At 38.4% G+C, this 11,261-nt stretch overlaps 1 protein-coding gene across 3 annotated transcripts in view; it reads right to left on the minus strand.

Annotated features, from left to right (window-relative positions):
- Positions 1 to 7,786, minus strand: part of LOC134661276 (maternal protein pumilio) — a 305,529-nt gene extending 297,743 nt beyond the window's left edge. For 2 of the 3 annotated variants that reach the window (XM_063517266.1, XM_063517263.1), the window contains exon 1: positions 6,883 to 7,786. In XM_063517266.1, the coding sequence (XP_063373336.1) occupies positions 6,883 to 7,116 (234 nt within the window). In that variant the 5' untranslated portion in view covers positions 7,117 to 7,786. The remainder of the gene's footprint in view (positions 1 to 6,882) is intronic. The other variant, XM_063517265.1, reaches the window with a different exon arrangement.
- Between the last annotated feature and the right edge of the window lie 3,475 nt (positions 7,787 to 11,261).

Here is an 11,261-nt window from a genome sequence, read left to right on the forward strand (position 1 = left end):
TTGAGAGGAATCAAACGAGCCCAAACACGAAGTGGTTTAGTTGCGTGGTTGACTGGTACCGGTGACCACCTTCCAGCTCCATCATCAGACCCTGAGTCCTATCTTGTGTCAAAGATCTTGTTGAGACGAATCAAACGAGCCGAAACACGAAGTGGTTTAGTTGCATGGTTGACTGATACCGTTGACCACCTTCCAGCTCCATCATCAGACCCTGAGTTCTATCTTGTGTCAAAGATCTCGTTGAGAGGAATCAAACGAGCCCAAACACGAAGTGGTTTAGTTGCGTGGTTGACTGGTACCGGTGACCACCTTCCAGCTCCATCATCAGACCCTGAGTCCTATCTTGTGTCAAAGATCTTGTTGAGACGAATCAAACGAGCCGAAACACGAAGTGGTTTAGTTGCATGGTTGACTGGTACCGTTGACCACCTTCCAGCTCCATCATCAGACCCTGAGTTCTATCTTGTGTCAAAGATCTCGTTGAGAGGAATCAAACGAGCCCAAACACGAAGTGGTTTAGTTGCGTGGTTAACTGGTATCGGTGACCACCTTCCAGCTCCATCATCAGACCCTGAGTTCTATCTTGTGTCAAAGATCTCGTTGAGAGGAATCAAACGAGCCCAAACACGAAGTGGTTTAGTTGCGTGGTTGACTGGTACCGGTGACCACCTTCCAGCTCCATCATCAGACCCTGAGTCCTATCTTGTGTCAAAGATCTTGTTGAGACGAATCAAACGAGCCGAAACACGAAGTGGTTTAGTTGCATGGTTGACTGGTACCGTTGACCACCTTCCAGCTCCATCATCAGACCCTGAGTCCTATCTTGTGTCAAAGATCTTGTTTAGACGAATCAAACGAGCCGAAACACGAAGTGGTTTAGTTGCATGGTTGACTGGTACCGTTGACCACCTTCCAGCTCCATCATCAGACCCTGAGTTCTATCTTGTGTCAAATATCTCGTTGAGAGGAATCAAACGAGCCCAAACACGAAGTGGTTTAGTTGCGTGGTTGACTGGTACCGGTGACCACCTTCCAGCTCCATCATCAGACCCTGAGTCCTATCTTGTGTCAAAGATCTCGTTGAGAGGAATCAAACGAGCCCAAACACGAAGTGGTTTAGTTGCATGGTTGACTGGTACTGGTGACCACCTTCCAGCTCCATCATCAGACCCTCAGTACTATCTTGTGTCAAAGATCTTGTTAAGACGAATCAAACGAGCCCAAACACGAAGTGGTTTAGGTGCATGGTTGACTGGTACCGTTGACCACCTTCCAGCTTCATCATCAGACCCTGAGTTCTATCTTGTGTCAAAGATCTCGTTGAGAGGAATCAAACGAGCCCAAACACGAAGTGGTTTAGTTGCGTGGTTGACTGGTACCGGTGACCACCTTCCAGCTCCATCATCAGACCCTGAGTCCTATCTTGTGTCAAAGATCTTGTTGAGACGAATCAAACGAGCCGAAACACGAAGTGGTTTAGTTGCATGGTTGATTGGTACCGGTGACCACCTCCCAGCTCCATCATCAGACCTATATATTCTGATTCTGACATGTCATCAAAAGCATTTGTATTCAGCCATTTTTTAATTTAGTACCTATAAAATATCAGATCATTTCAAATATCTTTTTTCTACTCCAGCACTTAAATGTGTCAATTAAATGACTGACAGTGATATCTAAAGCAATGTCATTTGAATGCTTTGTCTATAGGCTCATAAGATGACTGCTAGCAGTCATCTTATGAGTATAATACAACTGCTTTATTTTTTTTAAAGATACAAGTTCCGATCATCTTGATTGAAAGAGGTATGTTTTCATTTACAATAATAACTCTTTTTTTTTTTAAATAATAACCCAATTTTTTTAAATAATAACTCTTCTTTTAATAATAACTCTTTTTTTTTAATAATAACTCTTTTTTTTTTTTTTTTTTTTTTTTTTTTTTTTTTTTTTTTTTTTTTTTTTTTTTTGCTGCAGCTGTCATAGAAAAAGTAATGTATGCAACAGCTCATAATTGGTTCTTAAAATTCTCGGGTCTTTTTTTACAAAACTCGACTACGTCTCGTTTTGTAACTTCGACCCTTGAATTTTAAGAACCCTTATTATATCACTGTTGCATAAACTACTATAATGCTGTCCGGTAGTTACATACTATACTATAAAACCAAATACACAGTACTAGGATCAAAGTTTCTCAGTCGCCGTATACACGCACTGTCACGCACACAGTATAGCATTTTACACGGCGCCTGCCGCACACAATGATAAAAAACCTCGTCGTCGCCGTTGAAAACGTGCGGAGCCGACCGACACACGTCCTACCTCTACAAGCTCTGCCGCGGCACTGAGCTCACGACCGCGCGTCATCGGTAATATTAGAGTCGTTTTCAAAAAATTGCCAAAAAATTATAGTAGAATTTCATAAACACTGATGTATACCATCAGTATAAGCAAACGCTGTAGATTGCTTGAGTATGAAAATGGCTTCGATATTAAGTAGAATTTCGTAGGAATTGACACTTGTTTCGGAGAGAAAATTGAGTTTGTTTTTCTTCGATTTTCTCTTTCTCAAAGGTATTTAGGAAAAATGTCAAAAGTAATTCCTAATGTACAGGGTATTAGTAATACAAAATAGCCAGCTTTACCAGAGTAAACTTCTCAACATTTACAAATACGAGCTCACAATTCAGTACTAGACGTGGTTTTTCGGAAACGACCATCAGAAAAAAAATCATTACTAATTTAATAAATCCTTTTTCTAATATTTAAAAAGTAATTCCTAAAGATAAGAAGACGCTTTTACCGTAATAAGTACTCATTGTTTCTAATAATGACCCTAAAGTACTGAATGTCATCGAGGAATATCATCAATTTTGCATTATTTTGACTTTTCTTGTTGGAGCGCTCTTAATATATCTTAACACAATGAAATATGAAATTAGTATGCACATAATTGATAACAATTTCTTTATAATCTTTACTTGCTAGGTACTAGGTACTATATTTCTAACTTAATAATATTTTGTCGTAATTGTAATTAGCGTATTTTAAATTAATGAATAGCATATATTAACTTAATTTTATTAATTAGCGTAATATTTACGAATAACCCTAAACCAATTCTTTTTTTTATTCATTTAATGTTTATTTTGACATTTTAGGTGTCCCAAAACGCAGCCATATTTGACTAAATACCTATCTATATAATTGAAAGTTTTTTTTTATTTAAAGTTTTGTACCTACAAATGTTTCACAAAAGCATATGCGGAATTATTGTGTATCTTAGGGTAATTCGCCAGTAACTGGCCACCCAAAGGTACATTATTGTCGAGGTTCGGAAGTAGCTACTTGCAGGCTGAGGATTCGTTTTAAACGGACGACCTTGGGAGTCCGTATAATTGAATCCGAAGCCAGCAAGTAGCCTTCCAGCCGAGTCATATATAGTGCTTTTCTCAAAAATGGTGCAAGAAATAGAAATATTTTGCAGAAGCAATTTTCACAGAAAAAAGTAAAACCATTAAAAAGATTTGCTTGCCGGCTTTAAAAAAAAAAGAAGTGTATTTTTCTGCTGAAAATACGCCAACGTATTTGAGACACCTAAATCCCGAAATCGAAACTGCAATGTTTTTAACTTTTTATTTTTTTGAATGACCATAAACTACGCACTTCGCGACCTATTTTTTTACCGGCAACGTCGACTTTGCCGTCCATTTTTGAGAAAATGAATTTTATTCACCTATAAACAGAATTCATTTTAGTATAAGGTTTCAATAACTTTACTGGCCAGCCTTCAATAACTAGCCACCTTATACTAAAATGAATTCTGTTTATAGGTGAATAGAATTCATTTTTAGTTTAGGGTGGCCAGTTACTAACAGGTGGCCAGTTACTGGCAAATTACCCTATAAATACTTAGGTAAAATTAAAAACATTACATTATATACTTGGTCAACCAGATCTTGACAGTAGAAAAAGGCGGCAAATTAAAAATGTAGGCGCGAAGGGATATCGTCCTATAGAAAAATTGAATTTCGCGCCTTTTTTTACTGACAAGATTTGGTTGACCAGCTGTAATAATTAATACAAGTGATAATAAATCTTCCTAGTGTACTTCCGATGCATTTGGTTCAAAGGATAAGTAAAGTCAAAATATACTTTATTCATGTAGGCCTAGCAACAAGCAGCAGCAGGTGCAAGAAATAGAAATATTTTGCAGAAGCAACGTTCTAATTTTCACAGAAAAAAGTAAAACCATTAAAAAGATTTGCTTGCCGGCTTTAAAAAAAAAAAGAAGTGTATTTTTCTGCTGAAAATACGCCAACGTATTTGAGACACCTAAATCCCGAAATCGAAACTGCAATGTTTTTAACTTTTTATTTTTTTGAATGACCATAAACTACGCACTTCGCGACCTATTTTTTTACCGGCAACGTCGACTTTGCTGTCCATTTTTGAGAAAATGAATTTTATTCACCTATAAACAGAATTCATTTTAGTATAAGGTTTCAATAACTTTACTGGCCAGCCTTCAATAACTAGCCACCTTATACTAAAATGAATTCTGTTTATAGGTGAATAGAATTCATTTTTAGTTTAGGGTGGCCAGTTACTAACAGGTGGCCAGTTACTGGCAAATTACCCTATAAATACTTAGGTAAAATTAAAAACATTACATTATACACTTGGTCAACCAGATCTTGACAGTAGAAAAAGGCGGCAAATTAAAAATGTAGGCGCGAAGGGATATCGTCCTATAGAAAAATTGAATTTCGCGCCTTTTTTTACTGACAAGATTTGGTTGACCAGCTGTAATAATTAATACAAGTGATAATAAATCTTCCTAGTGTACTTCCGATGCATTTGGTTCAAAGGATAAGTAAAGTCAAAATATACTTTATTCATGTAGGCCTAGCAACAAGCACTTATGAATAGTAACTAGTTATTACATACATTATCGTATACCTTTATACGAGCAACTCTTGTTTATTTATTTATTTTTTTTTTTTTTTATTGAAAATTTTACATAAAAATACAGCATTTTAGTACCTTAATCTAATGTTTCGCCAAACTGTGAGACAGTTTGTTGGCGGTGAGACAGTTTGTTGGCGGATTTATATATATATTTCAGGGATCTTGGAAACTGCTCTAACGATTTCGATGAAATTTTCTATATGGGGGTTTTCGGGAGCGAAAAATTGATCTAGCTAGGTCTTATCTTTGGGAAAAAGCAAGTTTTTATGTTTTCCAAGCATAGCTCGGTCTCCCAGATATTATTATCTTAAGCAATGGATTATCTTATCTATACAAATCAAATTTAACACTAAGAATTTCAAAAAATGATCGTCAAACATGAATAAAATTGTATAAAAAAAATACTAGTCTAGAATGTTTCTAAAATAAAATCTAAATTTAAAAAAAAATAAAACAACAAAAGAAGTACATACATTGGAATATCCATTTCCTCATCATTAATCAAATGTACCTAATAAATAATTAAGCATTTCGAATCACAATTAATCCCACATTGATTTATTATTCATGTAGTTTTGTGTGGTATTAATAAGCTTTAGAAATAAGTTTATGCTTTACATAATTCTTAAATTTATTAATTGATAATTCAGTAATATGGTTTGGAAGTTTATTATAAAATCTCTATCTAACAATTACCCATGAATAATTTTTTAATTTTATGGAGGTGTGTGAAGGGCACTGCAAGCTTATGTTTATTTCTATTATTAATATTATGAAATGAATCTCAAAATTATTCCTAAAATAACAATATTTTTATTTACACTCAGAATATTCTCATAAATGTAACAATGTAACAATTTCCTTAAATTGATCTCTAAGTGAATTTCTGTGGTTCATTTTATATATTGCTTGAATAGCCCTCTTCTGCAGAACAAAAATGGTATTTAAATCTCAGAAGCACCACCCCACAGTAAAATACCATATGGTATAATGCTATGAAAGTAACTAAAATATATTAATTGAGCTGTTTTAAGAGCTAATTTGTTACCAGAAAAATCTGCAAAAATAATACACTTGATTTTCATGATATCATTTCAGGTGTTTGCTGCTGTCTTAGGAATATAATTATGTGCCACGGGTACATTTGAGCTGTACTACCTATGTAAGTATAGTATACTTCCTAGTATAGTATAGTAATGCTGAAATAATGTTTTGAAACCTATATGTAATTTTCTCATAGGGGATGGGAAAAGCTGTGTTACATGGTAGCAAAATGGCATTAACACTTGAATCGACTTTTCATCACCACACTCAGTAAAATTTACAATATTACATAAAATAAGTCTTTGTCAAAAATGTTATTTTTGATACAAGCTTTTATCGCTTGTGATGGTTAAGAGCACACAGTATGGAATGGATGGGCCATGGGTAGATGCGTACCTGCCATTGCTAGCCCACTACCTTCGATGTGCAGATGAAAAACCAACACCATGGCCATCCCGATGCACCATAAGCCATCCGCCACCACTACCTTTGCTACATGCTGGTCCATCTTTGTGGGCCACTATAACACCAAGATGCTCTCTAATAGATATGTAGCCCTTAACATTGCATGTCAAATAAAGGCTAAATATCTGGAAGACCGAGCTTTTCTCGGAAAACGTATAAAAACTCAAAAATGCGCGTTTTCCCAGAGATAAAACTTTGCTAGAGCGATTTTTCACCCCCGAAAACCCCCATATAGCAAATTTCATCGAAATCTCTAGAGCCGTTCCCGAGATCTCCGAAATATATATACATTTATATGTATATCTATTTCGGGGATATTTATATATATAAATATGCAAGAATTGCTCGTGTAAGGTATTAGATATAGATAATAGTATATGTATAGATATAGAGTATAGATACCTCCAGGCATGCGTCGTCCCCTACTGCCCAGCGTTGCTTTGGGGCTAGGCAGGGTAGTTCCGGGTCGTGGGAGTCGCGCTCACGCTGGAACACGTAGTGCACGCCGGCATCGTCCTGGGACTGGGACTGGGAGCGGGCCTGCGCAGTGCGCGCGCTCTGCAATCCTGCTTCGCCACTCTCTTCCTCCGCTCCCGACCCCGGCCACTTCATTGGGCTACCGTGGGGCTCAAGCATTCAGTTTCACTTCACTTGTATCTTTTACAGCCGTAAACACGAAGCCTTCGTGAAATTTCTCCGCTTCCCGATAAATCGACAATGATGCTCAACCCCAACACAATGAGTTGGCCAGTAGACGATTTACATGATCATAAAACACTGAGTATGAAGAACGTAGTTCAGGTAGTTCTCACTTGTAACCATTGATTATCGTTTATTAGGCAGCCTTTTTGTCTGTGTGAATGACAGCTAGCAAAATCGAAACTACGATGACAGCCGCCGCTAGGGCCGACCAAAATATTGCAGGCGCTTCTGGTATCACTGACGGATCCGAACACAAAGGCAACGGGATGAATCGATGATGAGGCAAAACATTTTTTTATCGTTTAGACTATGAACGCAAACTATTGTATTCACTAGATTCCGAAATTTACTATGTCGGCGTCAAAAAAATTAATCAAGTAAACACTCTAAACAAAAACACTATTCACAAAGATTCTAAACAAAAGGGCCACAAATATAATAACTATATGTACACGGGACTATTTACAATATTAAATTTTAAAAAATACCGAACTTATGCCATTGGATACTATCAATAATTTCCGATTCAGAAAAGACGACCAACATCCTTCCCTTCACTGCTTACTTATCCGCCATATCGGTAGGGTCGGGCAGATGCGATGCGCGCGCAACGCGCAAAGCTATATAAACATAACATTGCCTTGGCATACACATACTTGTACGTTACGTTCCGTTGCGTTCCGTACACTCAACAGTAATAGTTATTTTCGATACAAGTGCGAAAAAGAGGAAATTCGAAACGAGTGGCGATAAATTAAAACACGACCGAAGGGAGTGTTTTAAATCGACACGAGTTGCGAATTACCTATTCGCACGTGTATCGAACAACGTTTTACAGTACATATGGCACTTTAAAGTTTCGACATACGCACGAAAAGTGCTATTTTACGCACTAGTGCGGAAAGTAGACCCATATGTACTGTAAATAGAATTTTCATAATACTTGCTGGAAAAAGATCTTATTTCATGCGGGTGTACCGAAGCACAAAGGCCTATATTGTTCCCGCGGGAGTTATGGATAAAAAAAAGCTACAACTCACTAGGGAGTTACAGTTATTTTTTTAATTTGAAAAATTCACTGTCTTGGGTGAGACTTGAACCCACGACAACTGGATCACTAGTACAGTGCTCTACCATCTGAGCTACCAAGACCGTACCCAATTCAGCGAATATTTCCACCATATATGAGCAGTATATGAGCCCTAGGGAGGCTCTTAGCGACATCTACCGTAAGAGTCCTACACTTCTTAAACGGCTACCAGAGTTCCAAATCATATTGGAAATTCACCAGTAACGATGCGCTATCCCATACTAAATAAGCTTCGAAATAAATTAAAAGTGGAAACATTCACTGTCTTGGGTGGGACTTGAACCCACGACCACTAATTCACCACCACCACCACGACCACTAATTTAATTTATTTCGAAGCTTAATAGCATCGTTCGCAGACGTTTGTGCTTAATACAAAATTAATTTATACTTGGTCAACCAGATCTTGACAGTAGAAAAAGGCGGCAAATTTGAAAAATGTAGGCGCGCAGGGATATCGTCCCATAGAACATTTGAATTTCGCGCCTTTTTTTACTGACAAGATTTGGTTGACCAGCTATAGTATGGGATAGCGCATCGTTACTGGTGAATTTCCAATTTGATTTGGAACTCTGGTATCCCGCCATCCCACGCCGGCGCCATTGTGTACAGCACAGACCTAGAATTTTCGCGCTCGCGCTGTTCACACAGTCGCTATTGTTTGTTTAGTTTGACGTAAATACGCTGTCACTTTGACAGCTGGCTGGAGAGACCCGTTGTCATGAACCTATAGCTGGTCAACCAAATCTTGTCAGTAAAAAAAGGCGCGAAATTCAAATTTTCTATGGGACGATATCCCTTCGCGCCTACATTTTTCAAATTTGCCGCCTTTTTCTCCTGTCAAGATCTGGTTGACCAAGATAGTATTTTAACTGGACTGGACCAGGCATGAGGAGTGGGGGGAAATGACCGAATGGGATAGTCTTATGTATCTTTCAGTAGGAGTAGCTGCGAAAGCGCTATTATTGTTTGTCCTTGTCACAGTCTCACATTTTTTTTATTCCCCACTATAAATTATTTAGTATGGATTATGGTGGGCAACAAATAAATTCGACCAATCATAGCGTCGCATTATGTTTTGTCCCTCACGGAGGCACGCGTAGACCACTTCTATAGGATCCTACCTTCTATGCCCGCTGTTGTGTATATTGTATGCACCATTGTGTGAATGTGAACACCTACGTGATGTTAGCCTACAGTTGCGCATTGCAAAGCGTGGCTTGGCATGGACATTCCTTCACCACTGTGTACTGGGGCCTTTAAGAATCGCGGCGCGTTTGGCTCGCCTCGATACACTCGCGTTCGGCTTGTCATTCGGTTATAAACCTTATGCCGTGCCGTTAGTGTTTAAATTATGTTAGCTCGACGAGCTTACGAGCCGCGAGACGAGCCACGAGCTCGCGCGAGAATGTAAACCGCTTGATAGACAATTGGTGATAGAGTTAGACCAAGAAAAGTCTGCAGCGATTTTGATAGCCCACGCAGTGCAAGTGTTATTTACACGTCATAAATTCATAGAAGTTTGACGTTTAAAATGACACTTGCACTGCGTGGGCTATCAAAATCGCTGCAGACGTTTCTCGGTCTGACTCTACAACAACGAAATATCTGTCAACGTGGTCTATTCGGAAAGAGAAGAGTCGTGGAATCTATTGGGCCCTAGGAGGATATAATCAAACGGAGACGCCATGTCTGTAATTTTCTGTACAAAACAGTCTGCCGATTTTTGCGGGGGAGGGGAACGTCAAATGTATGCGTAACGTAAAAATAGCCATGTCAGATAAACGTCAGTCCATACATTGTGTATGACCGTTGGCCGCCTATTTTCGACAGAGGGGAAAGCCTGCTAATGGCTACTCCGTTTAGTTGTATCCTCCAAGATTGGGCCCCATACATTCCACGACTCTTCTCTTTCCGCACAGACTCTACACAAATTTGAAAAGCCCCCTCCACACTCGTCGAATCGCGGTGCGAAGCCGCGAACGGTCGATTTTCGCCGACAGCGAAATCGACTCCACACTCGCGTTCGCGGCTTCGCCAGGGGGGGGGGACAGTCACATATAAAGCCCTTTATTCAAAAAAATAGCGCCACCTTTATCATTGAACACTAAACTTAGAAAGCTGCAATTCGGTACCTATGGATACAAAAATCAATGATGCCGACTTTTTTTTGACAGAAGGGTAACTATATACGGAGCCCTACACTGAGTATGGCCCAACCTACTGCAGCAATCTTGCAAGCTAAACTAGACCCACTAGTATTTTGTTTCTAGATAAAAATGGATTCAATCACCATCATTTATTTTTAACTTGCGACCCGCCCCGGCTTTGCTGTGGTTAACAAATTATACATAAACCTTCCTCTTGAATCACTCTTATCAAAAAACCGCATCAAAATCCGTTGCGTAGTTTTAAAGATCTAAGCATACACACAGACAGACAGACAGCGGGAAGCGAGTTTGTTTTATACTATGTAGTGATTAAAATACATATACGTATGTGAGAAACATGAATAGAAAATATTTGTTAGTTTTTATTTTTTGGAGTCTCGATAGAATTGTAAGATCTCCTAAGTTATGAAGTACGCGCGTAAACAATGATTTTGTAGATTTCTTTGTATTCTTCTAGTGACACCTGCCACACAACATTCTGAGATGCCTACCATCAACAACATAACTACAGCAGAGTCTTCTGTATTGGCAGAATATAATTATAGTGGGATGACCCGTTCCAAAAGGAGGACATTAGATCAAGGTAAATGGCCCCCAAAAGTGGCCTCCATATTTAAAATTCATTTTTTTACGTTACATGTATTTTTAACAATATGTTTTTTTTATGATATGATAAGTAAGTAAATAGTAGATTGTTAATAAAGGGGTGAAAGGCACTCATTCCTGCCGAGGCAGTAGCTCGAACGCAGTGAGAGCGCCAATAGTCCGAGGCTGAAATGATGCCTTTCACCTGAGTTAAACACTCTACTTTTCATTTC

The sequence above is a fragment of the Cydia amplana genome, chromosome Z (genome assembly GCF_948474715.1).
Source record: "Cydia amplana chromosome Z, ilCydAmpl1.1, whole genome shotgun sequence".
Taxonomy (NCBI): Eukaryota; Metazoa; Arthropoda; class Insecta; order Lepidoptera; family Tortricidae; genus Cydia; species Cydia amplana.